This window comes from Vanacampus margaritifer, chromosome 2, assembly GCF_051991255.1.
Source record: "Vanacampus margaritifer isolate UIUO_Vmar chromosome 2, RoL_Vmar_1.0, whole genome shotgun sequence".
Lineage (NCBI taxonomy): Eukaryota > Metazoa > Chordata > Actinopteri > Syngnathiformes > Syngnathidae > Vanacampus > Vanacampus margaritifer.
The window spans coordinates 9,365,280-9,391,018 of record NC_135433.1 but is presented as its reverse complement, the minus strand read 5'-3'; the positions used below and the strand labels follow the sequence as shown (position 1 = coordinate 9,391,018).

Here is a 25,739-nt window from a genome sequence, read left to right as displayed (position 1 = left end):
CACATGCAGCTCATAAAATAAATTGATAGAAAAAGTCTACACACCCCTGTTCTAATAGCAGGTTTTTGTGAGAAAAAAAATGAAACCAAGATAAATGATTTCAAACCTTTTTTTCTTGGAGGTAAAAATAAACAACTTAAATGTGATTGCAAAAGTGTGCACACCCTCATAGCTGGAATGTGCCTGTATTCAGAATTAACCACTCACATTACGTTAAATGCAAGCAACTTGTGGGGTCCACAAAATAATGACGATTCACGACATGTTGCCTGCTGGCGACGCGCCACATATGTTAATTCGCGTCAAAGCGGAGACGACATCAAGTGGAATGCGAGCGCGGCGGCGCAGCCTCGCCTGTGTTCCTCAGGCGTGACACATTGCATGCACATGAGTGTGAGTCAGTGGGTCACTGAGTCAGTCACGGACTGAACTGAGTCAGCCAGGTGCCTTTTTTCTTCATTCTAAAGAGGCCAAATCCTGACAAATGACACCCAAAACACAAACAAGGACATTCCGCACAAGGACACGGAGGTGTGAGAGAAGAGAGGAGAGAGAGGAAAAAAATCACATCGCCAAGGGTTCGAAATTCAAAAGAAAGGGTCACGTTAGGCTCACAGCCAGCAGCTCGGTACACGATCAAAACAGTTTCATGTGAGAATGAAGCCACACTTCAGTGAATTCTGCTCTGTCAAAACACATCAAGATTAAGACACTTCAAGTGCGCCTGATCCCTTCGCGGCAATCGGACAGTGTGTGTCTGCTGCTCTCCATGTGTGTGCATAGAAGTGAGAGGAAGAGAGAGAGCAACACTTGACTATTGTTATCCAATGAAAAGTAGATCATTCATTTGTTTTGAGCCTCTGTAGTTTCTTTTTGCCGCTAACAGTCACATTATGATGAAAAATGCATGTGAATTCATAGACAATTTAAAAAAAAAAAAACACGGTGACATGGACAAGAAGTACAGTGGCCTTAAAAGGTCAAATGGGTTTTGGTAAATTCTGTGTGGTCTTAATGCAGAGGGAAGTAAACATTTTGCACGCCGTTTTGATGTTTAGCATGGATAAAAGGAAAGGTGGAAAAAAATGTAATGTAAAAATTTTTTTAGTTATTTTTAAAATGTAAAGTTATTTTGTAATGTATTTTTTCCCCAAACGGTTTAAGGAAGAAATTATGGGACATTTGAGATTTTGCTTTTAAATTGTGACAAAAAGGAAAATAAAGAAAAAAAATATGGAAATATTTTTTTTGCCTTTTTCATTTTAGGGGTGGAAAATATTATTTTATGTGGATTTAAAAAACTTGCAAAAATTGAAAAATGTGGGGATTATTATATTATAGTATTATTTCATTTTTTTAATTTTATTTTTAATGAATGTAATGAGATATTTTCACCAAATTTAGGAATAATTTGTAAAAAAGAATAATACTTTTGTATTTTAGTATAAATACACGTGGAAAAAATTGAAAAAATGTGGAGCTGGTTTTTAGTTTGTTTTTTACCTTCGAATACGCACACACAAAAAGGTATAGCACTAATATTTTTTTAATGTTTGACAATGTAAATAGGAATTTAAAAAAAGTTGAATTATTTTGATTTTAGCATGATACAAGGAATAACTCAAACGTAGAGAGATATTTTGCAATGTTAAATCAAAAATATAATACTTACAAGACATAATATTTCTTCTTTTTAGAGTGCATGAGCAGAAAACTGATTTTTGTTGTTGTTGTAGTTTTCAAATTAGCAGTCCCACCTTCCACCCCAAGTTAATAATTGGATGAAAAGCAAATGAGTTGCACAACTTAGATATTTCAAGATATGATATGTTTTTTGTTTTGAATAAAAGGGGAGCATTGTGGATTAAAAATATATTTTTTGATTTTGTTTTTGTTTTTTGGATGCGTAAAAAGTGGGAAATGTGGAGATATTTTTAATTATTTTATTTTATTTTTTTCATTTCATTGTAATTTTTTTTTATCAAAGGCAAGGGTTAAACACGGCTCACATGTTTTCTGAAGCTGAGCTGGGATTGGTCATTACCTGCGTAACTGTGATGTAATTTTCAGTCGACAGCATGTGACAAAATGGCTGCCCCCCTGAGATGGATAAAAACGGCTGGATTTTGCTTCATAACTCCATAAAACCACAAATGAAATATTAATCAGAATACTTTGTTTATACTTGTGAGGCCGCATAGAACATATTATTGTAAAGAAAATTTTGGGGGTCGACTTACTCTATAAAATTAAATACAATTGAACAATATTCACGCACTAGTTCTTTCCTTTAGCCTATGTGCTACTAGTTCACCGGTCCGACTAAAACCGGCACAATCCATTTCAAAGAACAGCATGTCGGCTTTCAGCCAATAGACGAGCGCCCCACTGGAAGACTTCCTGCCTCCACTTCACTAACACTTCCAGCATCCTCCCACTTGTGCTTCCCTTTCAAATAAACCCTAAATTCAACCCCGTAAATGTTGACTCCAGGTTACATCGACCCACCCTGCGCCGAGCCAACCAGCTGGCAGGTGAAAGCAACACGGTATGAAAAAGCCATCCAACATGAGCCAGTGTTGTCACAGCAAACACGGCGTGACAAATGACGGCTCTCAGCAGCGGCCAGAAAACAGAAAAACAGCTCCTGATCATCTCCAAGGCTGTCACAGAATCACCGTGGCAACATGCTGACACAAACGTAACTTACCGGATGACGTGCAGGGGTGCGCGTACAGCGGGTCAGGAAGGGCGCCGCCCCCCCGCCGGGTCATCGATGGACTTCTCCATCCACGGCACCGCGTCATCTTTTAGCGCCTTGTCGTCACAGCGTGCAGGAGATCCGAGATGACTGGCTCCTCTTCAGCCAAGGTGAAGGATCCATCTGCGTGCGGGGGCCGGCTGGAGGCACTTCTCCCTCCTCCCAGGAACTCTTTCTGTGGCCGGTCCCCCCCGCCAGTCAAAGCCTTGCGCAATCTCGGGCCCCCCACCCCTGGACAAGATCGGAGAAGTTGTAAACAGCCAAGTGAGAGCCAGAGCAATTTGTTTGGAGTTCAGTCGGAACAAATGATTTGATGCAATTAGCAATGTGCGGGATCCGTCAGTCATACTTGAGATTTCTGCATAACCTTACGGACGGTTTTCAAGATCATGTTTGAAGAGCTGAAAATGTGCAATATGTAGTAGTACTTGTGATAGCAACACGCTTCTATTAAGGCTCATTTTTATGGGGTTTTATTAGAGATGGGCGAATATCGATAACAAAAAAAAAAAAGAATATTTACTAGTAGTTTAATTTTTTTTTTTTTTCTGAATGCAAATGAGACATTTTCACCAAATTTAGGAATAATTTGTACACGTGGAAAAAAATTGAATAAATGTGGAGCTGTGTTTTAGTTTGTTTTATTACCTTAGAATACGCCCAAAAAAATTTGTAAACTAGTAGGTTTTTTTTTTCACTCAGAAAGAACCCTAACCCTAAGTAAATTTTACGAGAGTTGTACTACTTGTACTACTATACTTAGAATTTATGAGTGAAAAAAAACGTTGCTAGGTTTTTCAAGTCAATATTACCCTTTTTTTTTTTTATATATATATATTTTTTACAGCGATTTACCAGGTGTCAATATCGGACTGATACAAGGCCTTATTTCAAGGTATTAGTACTTGCAACAGAAAATTACATATTGCTATTCATTTCATGCAATTTTAAGGGGAAATGTGTTTTTGGGATATATAGAGCTTACTATAAACTTAGCTGTCATTGGTTTTGGGGAGAAATGTTATTTATAAAAAAAAAATAAAACACTGGTGGTATCGGTACTTGGTATCAGTGGCTACTCAAAAGTTGAGTACTAGTATCGATGTGGGGAAAAATTGGCATCAAACATCCTTAATCTCCCTGAAAACACAAAGTGTATAAGAATAACGAAGAGCAAGAAGACGAGGCAAAGAACTAATCTCGATTAATAGTGTTTGTTCCTCACAAAGCACATCAAGTAAATGTCTGAGGATTGTTGTATGCTCTGTTTGTATGCATCGCTGCTCCATGTGTGTTAAACTGCAGCGGTTTGAAGGTTTGTGGCATTTCGCTTCATTGATTAGCATTAAGCTAACGGACGTTGGCGTTTTCATTCCAATTGTATAGTATGTGTCAGTTTGACACTAAGCTTCAACTGGGAACAAATAAAACGCTTGAAGCAAGCGTGTTTAGAATCGTATTTGGCGAAAGTCTTATTTCCTCAAAGTGATGTTCTACAACTTCTTGACAGTGAGAGAACACGCAGGCGTATAAGGAATGCTTTTTTTTTTTTTTTTAAGTGTCTTATAATAAATTGAAGTATGTTTTAATGAGTTTAAAGCATGTGGGATTTGGGAAATTATGAAAAAATACTCTTCGTAGGCTCTTCTGCTATCACATGTTCGGGTCTGGTACGTATCCCCCCCCCCCCCCCCCCCGTGATAAATGGGGGTTCACTGAACAGTCCAAGAGTCGTGAGACATCATTAGCTTTGTTGTTATACGAAATAATGTGGTCATTACAGAACTTCTTTTCTTTTAAAGACCGCAACCAGAAACAGCTATATACAGCAGAACATTAATTACACTACATTGTTATTTGTCACATAGATATTTTGATTTATTGACGAAGATAGTCTTCAAAAAAACAAACAATTGAGCTTATTTTGGGGACTGCATTTTGTAAAGTATGTGACGCTTAATGAACGTGCGTGCCTCTGTCTCATTTTAAAAAAAAAAAGCGATGTAAACAAGCACTGTACGGAAAAGGTACAGTAATTGCGCACTATAAGTTGAAATACGAGACCAGATGGGCGAGAAATAAACTTTAACGACACAGCGCAGCTCGCAGCTTGAAGCCTAATTGGCGCTTGTTTTCCTTGACGGAAATAAAACTACAACGTGGAGGACCCGCACGCACGCACGCATACACTCAGACATGTAGAAAATATTTGCCCTCAATTTGCTTCTGGTTTCTGCCTCTGTGCTGACTCACATCCAACAATTCCGACTCGAAGTGATGAAGCCAGTTTTTCACCTTCGCGGCTCCCACTAACCTGTTCAGTCCTGCCTCCAATCAGCGCGGATGCTTTTACGCCTCAACGGGGGGAAGTCTCACAACATACGCAAAACTTCCACTCGGCCGTCTTCGTCTGCGAATTCAATCTGAGGAATTCAGAAAGAAAGCGTCCAAAGAAAGTGTTGAAAGTCCGTGCGTAATTCTTTTACGCGCCGCCAGGGGTGCTGTGCGGGGATTTCAAAAGCTTCTCGCAGGTAAGAATCCACAATGTTGAGTGTCTGTGGAGCGAAGCGAAGTGTTCCTCGAATGGCCCGCAGTGATGTTAAAAAAAAAAAAAAAAAAAAAAGGAGCGCTGCGCTCCGCCTGTCAGAAACTGGAGCGCGCCGGTCGCTCCTCGAGCTGTTGTGACTTCTCGCGCGCACACGGCTCAAGTGGCTTGTTGTTCCTCAGGGGGAGGAGAGAGGAGGAAAGAGGCAGGCAGGGATGGGGAGTGATTGTCACTGAGTGGGGCGAGAAATGCACCCGGGATTCACCTTCGGATGGAGGTGGACGGTTCGGAAACGCCAGCTCAGACCTCACTGAGGACTTACTCGACTTAAGCCACTTCATAATTAGTCATTCCCAACCACTGTGCCGCAGCGTGTGATCCAATTTCACGTAATTGGTTTGAAAATAGCGTGTTTGTTTAATGTATCACAAGGTTCGTTTCTGTTACAGTTTTTCGCAAAAATAAAAGCGATATTGTACTATTTACTCTTGTACTATAATAAGCGTTTGGCTTATGATGCGCAATTCTCGTAATGTCCCGTCTCGCGGGATCTCGCAGTTCCGTAGGAGGTGCTTATGATGTTTACGGAAGACAGACGCCAGGAGTTCTTAATATTACTTCAAAAACATCTCCCTCCCCTCATCAGGCGGGTTCGGGCATTTGGTGTTGTGTGTGCGCGCGCTTATAACTTCAAACTTGTATTATGGTGCAAACGGATGGATTTCAACGACGACGTGCGCCGTATGTCACTCGTTTGCCCGTTGCCAGGGGCGACGGCCATTTCTCACGCAACGATGTGGGACGTGCGTTGAACGGCGGCATTATTAGCTTCATAACTGAATCACTTTGTGCTTAAAATGACTTGTTATCCCCTGAGGCAGCTTTGAAACGAAAGCGAGTGGCCCCGTACTTCCTACTTCCGGAAGGGTCACATGACTACAGGGAACGCGCAAAAAGTATTTTTATTACACTTCTATAAATACTTCTATTTCGACATGTCTCAAAAACCAACTCATGGGAGCGTAAAAACTTTTTGGTGATATTTGAGAGTTGTTTTTTTCCCCCGAAAATCACGTGTTTCCATTTCCAGCTTGCCTTTAGCGCAAAACTGAGGGTAATGGAAACGCACTTACAGGCATCCTGGTCATGGCACCAATAGAAACATTCTGGGGGTATGTTCACCGGTCTTTTTATTTTTATCCACAGCCCAACCATGATCGACGATGAAGGGGCATCCAAAAGATTTTGAAAATCTTCAATTCACACCCGCCATTGACAACATTTTTCAGGGGCATCAATGCACCCCCTCAGGTGGTTGGGGATATTGAGACATACAGTATCTAACCGAATTATTTATTTATTTTTATAATTAACAACAGAACATGAGCCCCACAACATGAATTGTGGAGAAATTGCATTAAACTTTTATTACTCTTTTTTTTTTTTTGCTAAATGGTAGCTAGTGGCACCGTACAGAATGAAATGCCCCTCCTGCACTATGATGGTACATTTGGGCAACCTAACTTAACTCATTCCCTGCCCTTGACGCCTGACGACCTAATTTCTAATAATCTTTTCTTTTTTTAAATAATCTTTTTTCAAAAACTTAATTTTTAATAATCTTCTCTTTTCGTTTTTAAAATTATATTTTTTCAAAAAAAGAAAAGATTATTAAAATTAGGGCGTCGGCAATTATTTTTTTAAAATTGTAATTAATTGCATGACTTCAATAGTTAACTCATGATTAATCACAAATTTTATATCTGGTCTAAATGTACAATATTTGTTTTCTCTTGTTAACAAAAGTGGGAAAAAAATGTTAAACTAATAGAAATACGTCTTTCGCCGTCAATGGCAATGAATGAGTTAATTATCAAGTCAAAGGCGCAAAAATATTACATCACTCTTGTGCCTCGTGCATCATTTGGTGCAATTTCAAATCAACATTTGTCCAATATCAAGACAAAAACATAAAAAATATATAATATAAATAAAATACATTATACTCATGTAACCATGAACCAGCTAGCTTTGAAATCTGATTGGTTCGTAACTTTGCGATTTACATTGGCCAGCACTATTTATTCAGATGCCGCTGGGCAGATTAGATTGACATGGCAACACACAGAGGCTGAAATCTGATTGGACAAATAAATTAATAAATAAATAACATCCACATATGCATCCTGGAAGATAAATTGTTTACAAAAATAATGAGACTAGACTTTATAAGAAAATAAATAAAATTTCATGGAACAATAATTTTTTTGAATTTGGGATGCAAATTCTTCTGCCGGCCTACTTTTGCCGGCTGCTCTCCACCTTCCACACAACGACGAGGCACTCCCTGCACGGCAAACACTGCAGGCCCGCCGCGCACAAAGGCTGGGTAAACACCTCTCCGCCGAGGGCCCACTCACCTCGCAAAAGGCAGAGACAAATGCAGGGAGGATCCCCGTTCTGCGCCTCTATTAATAGACAACAATGAGCTGGCCTCAAGTATGCGGGAATGTACAGTCAGATAATAAGATGGGATCCAATAAGTGCAGGTGAAAGGGGAGAGAAACTAGTGATTGATGTTTTGTTTGGCGGGTAAAACTCACTTGGGATCACACAGACGGGACACAATGTGTACACTTGAGGCCAACCTGTGCCTTAGTGACATGAAATTCGAAATTTAAACCAAACATGGTGACGCAGCAAATAGCTGCTATGCTGCATGCACATGATTCCAAGCTGTCAACAGACGGCCGGATTGAATTTTTTTTTAAAGATTCTACTAGCGCATCATTCGTAGCCAGCGGTTGAGGACCGTCGCGCTATTAGCCGCCGCAGGCTAAAAATACACTCAAAGGAGTGGAGCAGCGGTCCAGTTGCTGCAGAGGCCACAACATGTAACAAGTGAGTCAACATCATCCATCACTGTGAGCGATGAACTTGTTAAGTGTTGGTTGAGGCTTTGGAGCGTGACAATGTTTGTACAGTCACCTCACACACGTCACAAAGCGCTTGTAAGAACGCAAAACCCTTGCATAACTTTCGACGAGTCAGGAAATTTCAGGACAATTGCGGGATTTCTTTCCGTTTACTTACGAATCTTCCTGGAAAGATGCTGCAAAATTCAGCACCCCCCCTAGAACAGGGGTAGGGAACCCTGGTCCCGGAGAGCCGCGGTCCTGACAGTTTTTCACGTCTCCCTCCTTCTACACAGCTGACTCATATCATAGGCTCATCAGCCAGCTCTGAAGAAGCCTGACAACGATCCTGTTCATCAAATCAGGTGTGTTGGTGGAGGGAGACATGGAAGACAGGCACGACATTGTCTCTCCAGGACCAAGGTTCCCTACCCCTGTCCTAGAACCACTAGCGAGTTCCTCTTTGCAGCTGCACTTCCAAGAACTTTTTCCATGGGAATTTTTGTTCATCCATCCACAAAAATATTCGTGAGGTCAAAGGTAACCGAGGTTGGCTCACAATTAATGTATTGTAGCTTTTCCTACAAGGGGTTTTGATAGTAACGCGCAATTGAATAAAGTTTATCAAAAGTTAATATATTAAATTTAATTATGAGTTCATTGAACTTAACATATTAACTTTGGATTAACTCATTGGCATTGTTAGGCCTATTTTAGGTAGGCTCAAGCCTACGTAGAATGTTCTTAAGCACCCCCTTAATGATTTGATTGTGTTAAAAAAAAAAAAAAAAATACTAAAAAGATCAAAACCCTCCATGCTTCGGTTCCGAAGCGCGTCTTTTAGTGGCGACTGTGCGGGAGTTGGCAATTTTCCATGGCGCACTTGAACGCATCAGGTTCTGACGTCCCCTACTCGCGCTTAACATTCACGCTTATGAATTTTATTGTTTGTGAGCAAAAGATATGACCGCCGCCAAGCCAAATTAATAGTTTAAGTTTTTTTTATTCAGCTAACAATTCTCTTTTTTACGGTACTACCAAAAGTAAACGGACTCAATGTGCAACAAAACACTAAAGACCACCAAACATTCGAGAACGGCTGATTTTTCGGTGTTTTTTTTTCTTCTTTCTTTCTCGCCATTCCACCTCTTTTTACAAGGAGTTCAGTTTCAGGCCTGGGGGTCGCGGCCTCTTCCTTCCAAGTCTTCTGAGAGGAGGCGGGGTGGGGAACCTGTCGCACAGAATCAAAGACCCACCAGCTGAAGTGGCGCAGGCTCGTTAGTGCGGCCGTCTGCTGGACTAACAGTCGGCCGGCGGGCCGCCTCCGGCCGTTCCCAGGTGGCAAATATCCTCCCGCTGCATCCCACCCAGTGGAGCTGGGAAAGCTGTTGAGGAACCAGAGCTCTCACAGGCGTGACTTTTTTTTGGGGGGGGTCCGTCACCCAATTAACAGCACAATGGCTCGAGCCAGCGCAGTGGAAGGAAGTTTTTCCTCACAAATACTTTATTACTGTACTTTAAGTAGATTTTTCAGGTTTTATTTAGTATTTTTATTTCACTTTCACGCCCTCCATTTTTAAATAAGATGTCTTAATGTTCAGCTGTGCTGCCTTTGTGAACTTTTGAGTTGGGAATAAACAATTGAATTGACTTTTTATCACAAGTGTGAGTATTTTAGCCCGCTCTGGTCTTCGGCGTCTTGTCCTCCCTCACCTCTCAGCGGTGCAGCAAACTCACAGCTGGACAGGCCAAAGACACTCTGGTTAGTTTAAGATCACGCGAGACTTTCACGGCTGCAGCTGACAAGTTGGGCGTTTATGGTGTGTGTGTGTATGTGTGTGTGTGTGTGTATGTGTGCGTGCGTGCGTGCGTGTGCGTGTGGAACAGGTCTCAAACAGGTCCCTCAAGGCCACAACTGTAAAACCAGATCTACCTTGGATGGGATCACAACAAAATTAAGGAATGATGGTGGGCGGAAGTTATTCATTTATTTACAATTTAAAATGTTCTGATATGTCAGTGTTTTATTATGGTGATTGAGGTTTATACTTAAAAAAATATCCAAAACAATAAAATGGTTGGTGGCCCGGTGGGTGGTGTCTGGTCGGTGCTGGATTTCACTTTCCTTTCTTTGGTCCTTCCTCGGGTCTCCTGACGGCCTCACGACTGTGGCTGGAAGTTTTCGCTTTAGGTGAACGGTATGGGATTTTTTAATAGGTTTTAGGTGAACTAATGAATACACACACTCACATACCAAAAAAAAAAAAAAAAAAAAAAAAGAGCAATGATGATGACATGTCAAATCGGTAAAATTACCGAATGAACAATACCGAGCTCTCCAGAAAAAAAAATAATAATAATAATTAAATCCCAGAATCAGGAATAAACAACTTCCATTACAAACCTTTTTATTGAGTTGCAGAAAGCAATTTACACTTGGATTTCAACAGACAGTAACATCTTCAATCTGATCACTTGCCATTGATGAAAAAAAAAAAAAAAAAAAAAAAAAATCAACATGATTTGATTGAATACATTCGACTTCATCAAGGAGATTTGGGCCCGGTCCACCTGAACGACAACTACACGGGGAGGAGGGGGAAAAGAAAAAGAAAAAAAGTGCAGCACTTCAACTAAAAATCTGTTTAACGTCAAAAAGGACTGCCAGACCAACTTTGATGCGAAACCATGCCAAAGTGGCACATTGTCAACATGCAGTGCTGCACATGTCAGAAGGGACTAAACACTTCCCCCGCTGGTGCGTTCAAGGACACCAGTCAAAAAACACTGGGAGCAGTGATTGAAAGTAAAATTGACAAGGCAAAATATGTCATACTTGGGACTGGCCATCGTTTGCTCCCGGGCGTCAATTTTTTCCAGCAACTCCTCTTAACGCTTCTATGAGAAATCTTCTAAATTGTGAAAAAAAAAAATACATTTGTCATCTTTAAAATGAAACACATGCAAATGAGCACATTTGATTGGACAAATAAAGCACGCTAATAAAAGTGACTATAAGTACCCCTTGCGAAGCAAATACCCACACAAAGTTCGGGTTGAGCCTAAAAGGTGACGACCTCTAAACTTTTCAATTCATGTCCAACTTTTTTTTCCTCTCTCAATATTTCAGGGGTGAAAGGAAAAACTTGCACATTTCCAAAGTCACTTTGATGTCTTTCTGTGACTCCAAGTGGACCTTGGAGCATATTGTGAGAAGTGTACGTTGTATTTTACAGCAGTAGCGAGTGGAAAGTGACTATGCAGATTTGGAGCCTATGGTTAAAAAGGCTACCCCAAAAAAAAAAAAAACAAAGACAACCAGTGTCTTCCTTAACTTATCCACTGCCTGCCCAATAAAAACAGATTTTTGACGTCTATATCCGTCAATGGCAGTGAACGACTTTTAATTGGAATTGCACATACGCAAGCAGCTATAAAATGGAATGGACCCAAATCTCCCAAATGACACGCGGCTGACGGCTCGCGGTGGATCAGCGGAGCTTCTCCTCGTTGACGGGTTCCAGGAGACGAAAATGTAAGGCAGTGTGAGCGCCTGCTAAGAGTTCTCCTCCGCCGTCCTTTCTGAGCAGCACGGAATCCAAGCGCGGGTGCCTTTACAGTAAGTATGCACTTCCAGAAGAGAAGACAGGTGAAAAAGCCACCTGAGAGTGAATAATGGACAAAAACACCACCGATGATGTCATTCGCATGTTGGCAAGCAAACGTCCAAATTTGGGCATTCCTGCCAAGAGATTGCTGATTGCGCAATATCGATATAGTACAAAGAGTGACTTGAAAAGATGCAAAGACGACCTTGAGATGGAAAGAAAACAAAGAGTAAGGGGCGGTCTTTAAGCTTCCCTCGGATGGCGACGAGAAAATAAAGCAGGCCTGCCTGTGAACCCAACGCCGGGTCTCGGTAACTAAATAAATAATGATTTAACAATATAGATCTTCTTTTTTTTTTTTTTTTTCAACAATCAAAAAGTGTCACCGATTTGTGAAGCGCGGCGAGAGCTGCAGCAGCGGGCGGGATGGAAGATGGTTCAACATTCGGTCCAATGACCCGTAACACACACACAAGAGATGTAGGGATGACGAGGTGAAGAAGAAGATTGATCTTGAAAAAGAAAAAAATCTTTTGCTTCTTGTTTTCACTCAGAGCGGCGATTGCCAAACAGCGTCGTCGGAAATGATCCAATTTCACCTCATTGTTCCGAAAATGATCATTTATACTTTGTTCATCATTCTATGCCAGTGACGTATAGTGACAAGAGAACAATTATATGCTCTTCCACTAGATGGCAGTAGATACAATTAGTCTGTGGATGGAATTGATGGATTGGATTGACTTGGACACTTGGGAACTATGGTGGCCTAGAATGGTCAAACGTATGTTTTTTGGTGGTGTGAGGTGATTTTTTTAAATTTTTTATATATAACGGCCTCGCAGTGAAAAACATTGATTTCCGTCTGTATTAATTTTCCAAACTGAATTAGATGATAACTATGGTGGCCTAAATGGTCAAAATGGACATATTTGCATGGTGTGGTATGAGATTTTTCTAATGTAACACTGTAGGCAGTTAATGCATAATAATTATTTATAAAAAATAAATAAATATAAATCAGCCTGTGTCCACTTGCTAAGTGACTTTGGTGAGAACAACGGTGGCCTTAAACAGTCAAAAAATGTAGATTTTGGTTTCGTGCCGCAACCTTTTTATTTTATTTTATTTTTTTTTGCAATGTGACAGCGTAGCAGCCAGTTACATCGATTTCAACCTGTATAATTTTTTGGGTGCTGTGTTACCATGAGATTTTTCTAATGTAAAAAAAAAAGAAAGAAAACAGCTTTTACAGACTTTGGTGAGAACTATAGCAGCTTAAATGGTGGTCTGCCACAATTTTTTCTTTATTAACTTATTTACTTATTTGTTTTTGTAATGTGGCACTAAAAAAAAAAAAATCGACTTAAACTGAAACTGACTTTTGTTTGGTGGCATATTTTTAATTTAAGAGTAAACGGTAAAAAAATGTTTGATGCTTTTTTTTCTCTTTTCATTTTTTAACAGCATAGCCAACAAACGGACTTAGGTGAGGACTATCGTGTCCTTAAATGGTTAAAAGGGGACATCATTTTTGGTTGGTGTGGTGCCATCCGTTTTTTTTTTTCTAATGTAACAGTGTAGCACCAAAAAGAAAAGAAAAAAGAAAGCAAAAAAATAGCCTTTGTTGACTTGGAAACTGGCTTTGGTAAGACTTCAGTGAGTGACTTTAATGATCAAAATTTGTTTGTTTTTTTTTGTTGTTTTTTTTACGTGTGCTACAAGACTAGATTTTTGGAACGTCAAATATGTGCCTTAATAAATGTTGGGAAAAACAGTTTGCGACTATAGCATCTAATGCGGGAGGCACATGGTGTCAACATTTGATCACTTTGTGGATTCTGCAGGTGACGACTGACTAAAAAAAAAAAACAAATAATAATAAAAAAAAAACATGCTGTGAGATTTGTTTAAATAAATGCTTTTATAATTATAATATTATTATTATTAATAAATGGCGCAATAAAGGTTAGGAAACAACGCATTTGACAATAAGGGTTGAAGGCCACATGAGTTGTTAAATCCAACTTAAATGTTCATCACCACTGGGTGTCAGATAAAGATGAAATCTGTTGAAATGTTAAGGGGCCTTAGCAAGGATCCATGACGTTTTTGTAATGCCGACAAATCCGCTTACGTGAAAACGGACAGAAGCGAAATGAAGGGAGGGAGGTTCGGGTGAGGGTGCTGCTGCAGCAGCTCGTTAAAGTTAAAATCTCTTGCTATTTACACTGAGGAAAGTGAATACATTCAGGCAGCAAAAAGGGGAGGAGCGCCCTCCCGCCCGCCGCCCGCCTCGCTCCCCTGTTCGAGGTACATTTGGCACTGCTAATACTCGGGCCCGCTTTTGTTTCCGCCTTGCCCGACTTCTGCAGGTCACGTTATTGGTGAGATTGAATTGGTAAACGCTCAAGTGTTGGCGCGTCCGACAGGAAGTGGGCGGATCCAGTCGTCCCCTCCCACCGTGAGGCCGCGTGCGTTATCCGTCGGCGTCTTTGGTTCAGAAGGCACGTGTGTGTGCACGTCACCACTTCACTTATTTCTGCAAAAAATCTCATTTGATATGAAAAGCACCTCCCGATTGTGTGGAGGCCACCCGGACGCTTCTTTTGGGGTCTTCTTCTTTTTTCTTTTTCTCGTTCCCTGGCTTCCTGTGCAGTAGTCCATAGGGAAGGAGAGTAAATCTGCTCAGATGCCGTTGGTGAGGTCCGAGATGACGTTGGCCTTCACTAACTTGCGCAGGAACTCTTTCTCTTTGGATATGTTGTGCGTCCATGACTGAGAGAAGCAGAAAAAAACAGAAGTATTAACCAAATTGTGGATTGAAGCATTAGTCCTCTTAACACACTACATCGAAACGGAAGTTTTTTTTTTTTTTTTTTAGCCAGTCTATGGTGTTTTGCATTGTGTGTTAGCATTATGCTAGCAGACTTTGCAGAAGTTATGTGGTTGTAAACACAGTGTGCAATTCTCTTTCTCTCTTTATTTAGTTTGACAATTAACTTCAGCTGGGAGTGGCAGTAAACAGCTTGAAGTGTCTTTTTGGAAAAATTGTTCACCATCTGCCGAAGTGTTCCTTGTAAAGTGAGTTGCTCCCAAAAACGTCTTTATACGTTTTTTGTTTGTTTTGTTTTTTAAAATGCTAGGCTTTGATGCAGCCTCTGAACTGAAAATAACGCTTAAAGCAATGGTAGTTATTTACAAAAAATGGCCAGCAAGTGGCAGCAGAGTATAAGAGATCAACCAGGGCCACGTTGCAGAAAAGCTCTTTTCCCCAGTGTTTTCAACAGGTTTAAGAATAAAGATGAAACTTATAATGCTAATTGCTGCAAAATGGAAATAGATTTTTCCTGATGAAAGAAGAGACTAATCTTTCTTTTGGTAGGTTCCATGTTTTTATAGCAATAAAACACAATATTGTGTGGGCCTTGCAAAATCAGTCAAAATCCAGTAAAACAGCCGGGAGCGAAGGGGGTTGCTTCAGTGAAAATGGTTGCGAATGAATGAGTTAATAGACAAGCAATCGATTATTATCAAATTAATCAATAACTACTTTGATCATGGATGGGCAATGTATTGGCAACGCGGCGATACACAGCCTTATTTCATGCTATCGGTACTTTTGTGGCCGTTTTATCATCAGGAATGAGAATTGTCATCAATTTCGTGCAATGTTAAGAAAAAATTATATATAGGGATATATACTTCAAATGTCATTGTTTTTGGGGAGAAATTGTATGTATCAAAATTACTAGTGGTATCAGTACTTGGTATCAGTGATTACTCATGAATAAAGTACTTGTACTGGTATCGGTCTGAAAAAAAGAGCTATCAACCATCTCTTATCTCCCAGAAGGCAACAAGTGAAACAGAAAAATAATGAAAGCAAGAAGAAGAAGCAGAGAAGGTCCCAATCTAAACTCCATTAACAGTTTTTATGGTATCGGTCTGAAAAAAAAAAAGTGGTATTGAACATTCCTAATTTTGCTAATCACATCATTTCGGTCCCATGTTTAATTTAAAATTTCAGCCTCTCAACGGTAATTATTCTGATTTCCATATATTAGTTTTGTTTTGTTTTCAAAATAAGACATTTGCAAACATGCGCTTTACTTCGGAAAAGAAACACATTCTGACATTTTACAGACTGAACCAGAATCTTAATTAATTAATGTATGTGCATTTGGAATAAAAGGGTAGAAATTAAAGTTTAATTAATGTTTTTTTGGGGATCAGATTCATCGATTAATCAAGAAAATAATCAACAAGCGATTACTAAAATAATGGTTAGTTGCAAGCCCTAGCTGAGTTTGATACCACCGTAAAAATAACAAAATAATTAAAATGTTAAGAAAAAAAGTTGATTGATTTTTTTTTAACAGTTTCTCAAATGACCAGCGACCTTAAAATACCCCCCCCCCCCCCCCCCCCCCTGATGGGAAACAGACTTTCCCTTTATCAACTTCATTATCTGTGCTCAGAAGACCAAACAAGCGCACGGAACAGCAGCAGTCAAGTGCGCCACACGGCCAACAATGAATGGCCGATGATGACAAGCGTTGATGAAGACGATAATAAACACAAACAGCTCGCTGAGAGTTTAGACGAAGGTTATCGTCAAACGGCGCTCATGGTTTACGCACGTCAACACCCGGCCGACATCTCTGCTGGCTTGCGCTGCGTTTCAGTGTAAACGGTGAGGACGAGCGAGCACGGGAGGTGATTCAGAGTGGACGTGCATCGAGTGATGGCCGAGGGAATTCCACTACAAACTCAACATTTAAAAAAAAAATGGTTGTCTACTTTTCCCCGCAACATTGAAATTATACTGATAAAAAAAAATTAATTACCGGATGCAGAACTCACGACTGTAAAAAATGAAACATGAGGCTTAACAAGTAACTAAAATTATTCTTAAAGGGATACTTGACTCATTGAGCCATTTTCAGCAGTAAAAAGTTTAGATTTTGTCCAGAATTAATTTAATAACTTCATTATTTTTCATGTACAAATAAAAACAAATTTTGCCACTTGCTGTCGACTGAAGATGACATCACATGTGCTGAGGAAACGGGTAACGACCAATCACGGCTAAGGTCGTTAGCTATTTCCTCAGCACAGGTGATGTCATCTTCAGTCGACATCAACTGGCAAAATAGTTTTTTTTAAAGGTGCTAAATGTTTATGAAAAATAATGAAGTTATCACATTAACTATAGACAAAATATCTTATTGTTAAAAATGGCTTAATGAGTCAAGTATCCCTTTATGATTAATTTTTTGGGATATTTTTAACAATTTTTATTTGTAACAATATATTTATTGTTTTTTCACAACAAAAAACACATTTTAAATTCATTTTTATTGTATTTTTTACTTTTAATTTTTTTCTTTATTTTTTTTACTTTAAAATTTTGATTTTAATCCCTTAGATGGTCACAGTGGACAAGACATATTTGCATGTCCAAACCAATAAAATACATAATTTCGCAAGTTGATTTACATGATGTTCATGTTAAAAATATTTCATATAAGATTGGTAAGTTTACATTATAGCCATAGTATCCTGGTGTCCACTATAACAAATAAAAACACGAGATAACACTTTTTGTTTTTTACATGTTGTCAAGAGTCGAAATCAATTAAAAAAACAAAAAACGCCCAGCAGAAAAAATGCGGGTCTGAAGGGGATAAAGAAAAATAGCACTGAATTATATAAAAACAAACAAAACAAATAAACTGCTTTTATGAAGTGCAATTATTGTTTGTACTGTAGTATTCATATACTGCAATTGTGCCTTTAAGGGGTGTGGCCTAGCAATGTCAGGAGCTGAAACCCGGTGTGACGCAATGTGAGCGTCTGGGTGTGGCCTCATGAGTGTTCTCATTTTGTATTTGATTTTGTTCCGTTCAGCTGTGAAGCAGCTCGTTTGTAGTAAAGCACCTTTTCACACTGCACTTGTTCAGCACAGCAGGGCCGAAAGAAGACGACAGCAGCCCGAGGCATCTTAGCATCATGGCCGCGCTGTAATGTCCAGGAATCAATGGGTTTGACGATAGCGCTTTGCGCCCTGCTAAGTGCAGTGTGAAATGGGCTCAACTATCTACCAATCCTTACATCCAGATTTCACACTCACCTCTTTGATAGCAGACATCTTGACGGTCTCATAATAGTGGAGGGACGCGTGGGGCGTGTTCATATCGTAGCCGAAGCCGGCCACTGCCACCTCGTCACAGTTATGGAGCGCCATCGTTATGGCAACCGTGCCTAACGTTGGAATGTTCTGTCACAAAGATACACAAGTTCAGGATCAGTTTCAGATCATTCTAAATGTTCCTCACTTGCCATCCAGCTCAATTGCTTCGTCCCACTTCCACTGCAAACTAACCTTTAATGTAAGACGTGCCGCCCCCCCCCCCCCCCTTCTATGACACCGTGATCTACAGGCCTGAACTGTGCTTCCTTATCGCCTTGGGCTGGCCCAGATCGTGGGGGGGGGTTACAGATTCTGTGTGTGTTTTGTTTAAAGAAGAAAGAGTGGAGGGAGGCCCCATTTAAATCATTACCCTGATTTGAAGCCCTCGGGGTTGGTGGACCTCAACAAGCAGCTGGCCAACCCCCTACTGTGTGCTCTAATACATTCATTTACACAGACTGGTACCACCAATCAAGCCACTCATTCATTTCCACATACATAAACATACAGTATGATGGTCAAAAGGAGAGACGGCTGAAGGGCAAGAAAAAAAAAAAAAGAAAAAAAAAGATCAGAGCATAAAATCCTTTAGCGTTCGACAGCAATGCAATGATGCACAGAAATACAAAAGGCGCGAACACAAATGAGCAGAAACACACTCGCACCAGATGCCCACATGTTCAACACATGTTGGGTTCACGAAGGGGTGTTGCAAGAGCCCCGGAGGATGATGTTCACTTATAACAGTCCCCCGCTTTACTTTCACGGCTACACACACACACGCAAACAAGCGTCTGATGCAGGGGTCAAGCGTATCAATCAACAGCTGCGTCACAGTTCAATACGTTAGAGAATCGATACCAAGAAGGAGGATGGAAAAATGTGACTGTCCCCTTTATTTCGACACGGGGATTAAGTCGTTTCAATTGTGAAGTGCAGCACTTTTTGTTAAACTCGTTTGTCGTTGCAATTTGCAACAATTTTGGGAAACCAGTCAAATATGAACAGATCAATCAAAATTGCAAGGACAACTCGAAATTAGGGGTGTCATAATTAGTGCATAAATTTTTTTAATGAATGACCGCCCCTTACTTGGAAAGCCTGGGGGGAATTCCAGTTGCAAAGCCACGTCAACATTGTATTTGTGGAAACTGGGGTCAAGTTGTATTTTACAATTTTAAAAATGTGCAGAATTTTGAGTTAATTTAAAGTTTCTTTAATGCCACAATGTTTGAACACGCGATTAAAGACCGCCCCTTACTTGGAAAGCTTGTACTGGGGGACTTCCAGTCGCTACGCAGCAGACATGTCGACGTCAAAATTAAGCAGTAATAAATTTAATAATAACGCATATATTTGTGGAGACTTGGGTCAAGATGTATTTTACAATTTTAAAAATGTGCAGAATTTCACAAGCATGTTAAAGACTAGATAGCTCTTGAATATGAAAAGAAAAATGCACTGAGCCGCCACCAATGTCTTACAAATGCAATTATGCCATCTAGGGGCAGAAAAATGACCTCAACACAAATTAATAGCACACTCATTTTTACAGTACATCTTTAACTCATTTGCTCCCAAAACGTATAAATATGTTCTATTTTAAATATTTTAAGTGTCTCAAAGGCGTATTTATACGTTTTTTTAAATGTTTTTTTTTTTATGCTAGAGCATACAGAAGGCTTTGATGCAGCCCTAACCACAAAGAACGGTTGAAGAAATTGTATTTACTACACAAACGACCGGCAGGTGGCAGCAGAGCAAAGGAGATGAACCAGGACCATGTTGAAAAAAAACCTCAATTACTCCGAATTCTAAATAGATTTGCGAATAATGATAAAACTTAGCTATATTCTAATGCTAATTGCGGCAAAACGGAAACAGATAGAAATATACTTTTATTCCTGATGAAAGAAGAGACTTTAATCTTTCTTTTGGTAGGTTTCATGTTTTTATAGCAATAGAACACAATATTCTGTGGGCCTTGCAAAATCAGTCAAAATCCAGTAAAACAGCTGGGAGTAAAGGGGATTTTTTAGTGGAAATGACTGGGAGAAAATGAATTAATTTAAACTCCATTTTATGAATTATGAAATTACTGTATCAATGATTAAAAGCTGCAGCCACATTTCTATTAGTTTAACACTTTTCCCCAAAATTTATATTAAGAGTATGAAAACTTAGAAATAAATATTTTATTGTACATTTAGAACAGATATAACATTTGCGATTAATCGAGAGTTAACTATTGAAGTCATGCGATTAATTACAATTCAAATTTTTAATAGCCCGACAACCCTACTTGAAATATTGTAGCCATGTGACAAACATTTCCGATTAAAAGATACTGTACTTAATGATCACCAATTTTGGCTGATGAATGAATGAAAAAAAAAAAAAATGCGGCTCGATTCATTCGTGCGTATTCCTTCTCGCCCCCTCACAACCATTTCTTTCCTTTCCCATCGAAGATAACTTGCAAGCCAGGTGGGAGCATTTTGTGTTCCAACCCCTGCCAACTCTCAATCACTTTAAGAAGGTGGATACTTTGTCTCTTCCCTGTGATCCTAAACAAATTCCTGATTCCGTCCTTCCACAAAGATTAGGAAATTATAAGGCAATTTCCAAGCTTAATGCGGCTAATTCTTGACTGCTGGCTCATCATGAAGCTGCAAGTGTGTGCCTGCATGCGACTTACCCCTTTTCCCATTATGCCATTGTTAAAAGGCAGGCCTATGAACTGGAAGGCAGCCTCTTGGATGAAATGGGGGTTGAGGATTCTCATCTCGCTGGGCTCACGAGGGACGTGCTGGGCCACGGACTTCCAGAAACCCTCTGTACCTCGCTGGGGTGATCCAGGGAGAAAAGACAAAAGAAAAGAGAGATAGGATATTACAAAAATCGGCAAGAAAATGAAGTTATTATTTGAAATTAATTAAAGAAGCGAATATTAATGAATGAGAAGAAACGCTACGGTTTATCAAGATTTAAAAAAGCTAACTCATACGACGTCAATGCACGGCGCAGTCACTTCCTGGTCTTCTTCTTCTTTTAAATTACTGATTGATCACATCTCTATGGTGTATATCGCCACCTAGAGCGGCGGAGTTCCATCTCAATATTCGCAAAAGAAGAACAGTTGCAAACGGGCATAACTCGCATGTCCACTTTGCGCATTTTCAGTAAATTCGCACACAAAAAAAATATAGAAACAATTGGATGGAAACCTGACTAATGAACAGTTACTCAAGTTCCGCCTATACCAGTCCTTCTCAATTATTTTTTGGGTACACTCCCCCAGGAAGAAGAAAATATTATACACACTCCAAAACTCTCCACTGCGACTATAAATAGTATAAATCGTCTAAAATAAATTGTTGTAAAAATACCTCTGCAGATGAGCTAAAACTCCTTTGGCACTCTGACAATGAGAGCACCACTGCCACCTACTGTAGTGGATGAGCAATTACACTTTATTCTAGTACGGCCCCAAAAAATTTAAAAAAAATAAAAAAATAATTAAAAAAACATTGTCCCCCAAATGCATTTCAATAATTTCTATTATTTGGCTGCTGTGCGTCCACTGTATATTTATATTTACAATGACCAACCAATTTGAATATACTCCAACTTTTCCTCCTTCACTGCTGCACTGAAACTTTAAACCTGAACTGACATCAAAGGTTAAATATGGCATTTCAAAGGAAGCGATTCAAATCACACCTTGACCTGAGGGCATTGTAGAGAGCAAGACTTTTTTTTTTTTTTTTTACATCAAGCGATCATCATTACATGCTTAGGAAGCCAGTTCGACAGGCAATGCTGCCTGAACAGAATCACTCAACTTAATGAAATGCGCTCATTTGGACAAAATAGCCCAGAAGCCTTCCTTCCTAACAATAGTTTTACACCTCCAATGTCAATCTCCTTAGCCCATTCCCCATGTCAGATGATAAACAAAATGACCAAACAACAAACCAGCAGTGCGTGATTGACTTGGCCAATAGTGTGACTTCCTAAAAGGAAGAAAGCCATCCGGATCATAAGATGTAAATGGGAATCACCTGTTCAAATAGCGCTAGCTCGGTTACCTTTGATATAGCCATGCATGACTGTGTGCTTGTCGTGCGTGTGTGTGTGTGTGTGTGTGTGTGTGTGCGTGTGCGCGCATGTTGGCAGAGGCAAACAAGTCTGCTGGATCCAACAACAGTGGCGGCTCTTTTTGAACGGAGGCCCAGCTCTGTGCTTTTGGCAAGCTGTAACAGGAACAACAGCTCATCTCTCCTGTCAACACAGCTTGTGTTTGCCAGAAATCTATTTAGCAATGTGTACATGCGTATACGTCTTGGTTACGCTGAATAAGGACGGCCGAGCATATTTGTCTTTATTCGAGGACAGAGACAAGCTAAGCGACACACACACACACAAAATACACACCCACACTTTGCACAGCAAAGACCCGACATGTAAATAGAGCAACGTGACGGGGTGGTAATCGCTTTGATGATTTTCACAAATGGTGACCAAAATTTGTCCCATGGGACATTTCTGGCCCGCCACTTACTTGATTAAAGGAGTCGGAGTAACAACTTCTGTAACTCAATAAGTGAAACGTACATTACTAATGCTACTACTACTACTTTTCGGGATACTCCAAGACGTCAGAAGTTGAGCAACTTTAGAGTTTTTGTAGTTACCGCTAAGATAATGATTCAGATGGGCGTTCAGAGCACTTGCGCTTTTGTTAGCTATGAGGATAGACTTACATATTTTGACAGGTACTGTGCTAACGGTGTCATTTTTAGCAAAATATTTCCACACAGTTCAAGCACCCCTGCTAGTTGGCTGCGCCGACCGACTACCTGTTTGTTGATTTCAGCCAGGTGTGGGGGGCGGGATAAAATTTAAAAAATACCTCATCGGTTCAACACTGACAAAAAGCAAAGGAAGAAAATGGATTTAAAAACATGTTTAACTTGGAGGAATTAATCAATCATTTAATCAATGGTTCCAACTCGTGATGCACCGAATATTCGGCCACCGAAATTTTTTGTCCATAAATGGCTATTTTTGCCATTTTCTGCCAAAATAAATTTAAGCCGAAAAAATATGGCCGAAATAGGTTGTGGTGATGCAAGCAAAAAAAAAACGCTGCAAGCAAGCGTCTGTATAAATTAAACAGCGAACGCGGGGTTGAGTGTCCGCCTCTCTTCTCGCTGGGTTTTCACCGTGTGAGTTTGCACCGGTGGGTCGCAGCAGCTCCCGGGGTCATTGCGCACACCGGAGGAGAGGGGCGTCGCTTTGTGTACAACATTTAAGAGACTCTGTGTGTGACTTTGCAGTCCGTTCCCGAAGCAGATTAGCTGGTGCGAACAAATGTCTTTATTTATTTTTAAACGGTGAACATGTGAATGTGCCGATTTCAAGTGCGCCGCACCTTGTCCCGCCGCACGCATCAGTAACCGCCTGTGCAATCGCACCGCCAGAAAATGCTCAACCCTCGTTTGGTGTTTAATGTAATGTCTTTGTCACATGACAAAGAAATAGACAAAACAACAGCATAAATTTTCAATGTATATTGATCTATCCCATATAAAATGGCAGTTTTAGTCAACTCAAAATCAGTCACATTCAAAAGCATTGGACTGCCTTTGCTTTTAAAAACTATCACTGAGAATATCATCATATCTAACTAATGTGATTACTAAGTTAACACATAAATAATGTTGAAGAGTTCAAATTTCATGAACAAATAATTGTATCATGACCAAATGAAAAGTAACTCATATTAGAGCATATCACAAATGTCTTTGTTATAGCAGAAGATGTTATCTGTCGGAGTCATGTGCATACACAATGAACTATAAAAAAAATAAAAATAAAATATTTTTTTTTTAAAAAAAATCGGAATTTTTTTTTTGGGGGGGGGGGGGGATAAAAAAAGCGGAATTCCGCGAATTAGCGGAAAAATCACATCCCTGATATATATACATACATATACATACATACATATATACATACATATATATGTATATTAGGGGTGTGAATTGCCTAGTACCTGGCGATTCGATTCGTATCACGATTCATAGGTCACGATTCGATTCAATGCCGATTAATCCCGATGCAAATCTATAAATTGATTATTGCAATATTTTTTTTTTTTTACTCAAATTTAGAAAATACTAATCAGTAAACTTGTACATGTACACTGTAAGATTTGTATGAAAATGTTTTTATTTATCTGAAAATTCAGGTTTATAACTGAGCCACTGCGTTTAGCAAACAGGTTGCAGTCTGTTTCATGTTTGAACAGCACTAAAATAAAATATTAAGGCTTAATGTTCCATTAACTCTTTCACTGCCAGACGTTTTCAGAAACGGGTTGTCGCCAGTGCCAGCCGATTTAAGCATTTTGAGTGATCTTTCAAGGTCCACAGAAAATGTTGTGTTTGGACTATGGAAACACACATACTACCAAATGAAAGATTGGACTCTCAGCTTTCATCAGAAAAAAAAAGTTTGTTTCTACCTTATTCCGTTCTTCAGTAATCAACAATAGAAAATGGTTACTTTCACCGAAATTCTCTCTTTTGAAACAAAAAACGGAGAAAAAGAGCTTTTTGTGAAACGATGTTATTTCATGCACTCTAGTGAATTGTACACTTCTTTTTGTCCATGAATGATGCCACAAACACCTAAATAGTGCTTTACTTCTGTAAAACGCTTTCACCAACAATGAAAAAGTGTTTTTTGATTGCAAAATACGTTTATTTCCATTCAACAGTGTAACAATTTGACAAAACAATTTCGCAAACTATTTACAAATGTGTGCAACTGTGGTACTACTTACAATTATGTGGATGTTTCAAATACAGTTTTTCCTTTTGTAACGCTCTCCTGCGTGCAAGGAGACGCCAGGACTCGCACAACAGTTTACTTTCACTTTCACATTGGTCCGTTTTGCATGCAAACGTTACACTTTCTTGACGGCCTTTTTTTCCGGGGAATAAAAAGCAAGTAGCAGACTGTACACACTTCCTCCGATGAATATGCATTGGACTCGGGGCACTCTCCGTCGTCCGATCGAACGTCCGCCTGTGCGTGCTCGGTTGCGCTCCGCGTTACGACACCGTCATAGCCGCCGCGTCAGCGGTTCCAATTTCGCCGTCAAGCTCGGATTCACCTTCATCATCATCGAGGATGATCATCGTCGTCATCAATGTACTATTTTAGCGTTGGTCGATGCCTTTTGTCTCGTAAGTGTAGAGCTGCTTGCAAACGCTCGCCATTGCCCGTTCCCTCCTCCATCTAGCTCCATCTAACGTCTTCTACTGCCGCGTCAATGCTTTCCAACCACGGAGTCACCATCATCTTCATCATCGATGATGATCATGTCATCAACAATGTGCTTTTTTAGCGATACTTTTGGTCTTTGAAAAAAACGGCTCTGGCGTTAGCTCCTCGCGACCGGCCGCCATTTTTCCTTTGTTTTCCATTCTGATCTCCTGCTCAACGCTCTAGCTCCGCCTCTACTGACGCCCACCCGATCTTGTCAAAAGAGAGTCATCGCTGCCCTCTAGGGGCCAAAAATAGTCATTAGGCTCAAAAAACCTGCTTAAAACTTTCAGGAGAGCTCCGCAAGCCTTCCCAGCACCCGTTTCAAAAAAAAAAAAAAAAATCATTGGATGACGTCTTTTGACGTCATTGGCAGTGA

At 40.0% G+C, this 25,739-nt stretch overlaps 1 protein-coding gene across 3 annotated transcripts in view; it reads right to left on the bottom strand.

Annotated features, from left to right (window-relative positions):
* Positions 1–10,612: 10,612 nt before the first annotated feature.
* Positions 10,613–25,739, bottom strand: part of st3gal3b (ST3 beta-galactoside alpha-2,3-sialyltransferase 3b) — a 56,996-nt gene continuing 41,869 nt past the window's right edge. For all 3 annotated transcript variants that reach the window (XM_077557886.1, XM_077557885.1, XM_077557887.1), the window contains 3 exons: positions 20,724–20,870; positions 17,966–18,112; positions 10,613–14,607 (listed from right to left, as the gene is read on the bottom strand). In XM_077557886.1, the coding sequence (XP_077414012.1) occupies positions 14,518–14,607; positions 17,966–18,112; positions 20,724–20,870 (384 nt within the window). In that variant the 3' untranslated portion in view covers positions 10,613–14,517. The remainder of the gene's footprint in view (positions 14,608–17,965; positions 18,113–20,723; positions 20,871–25,739) is intronic.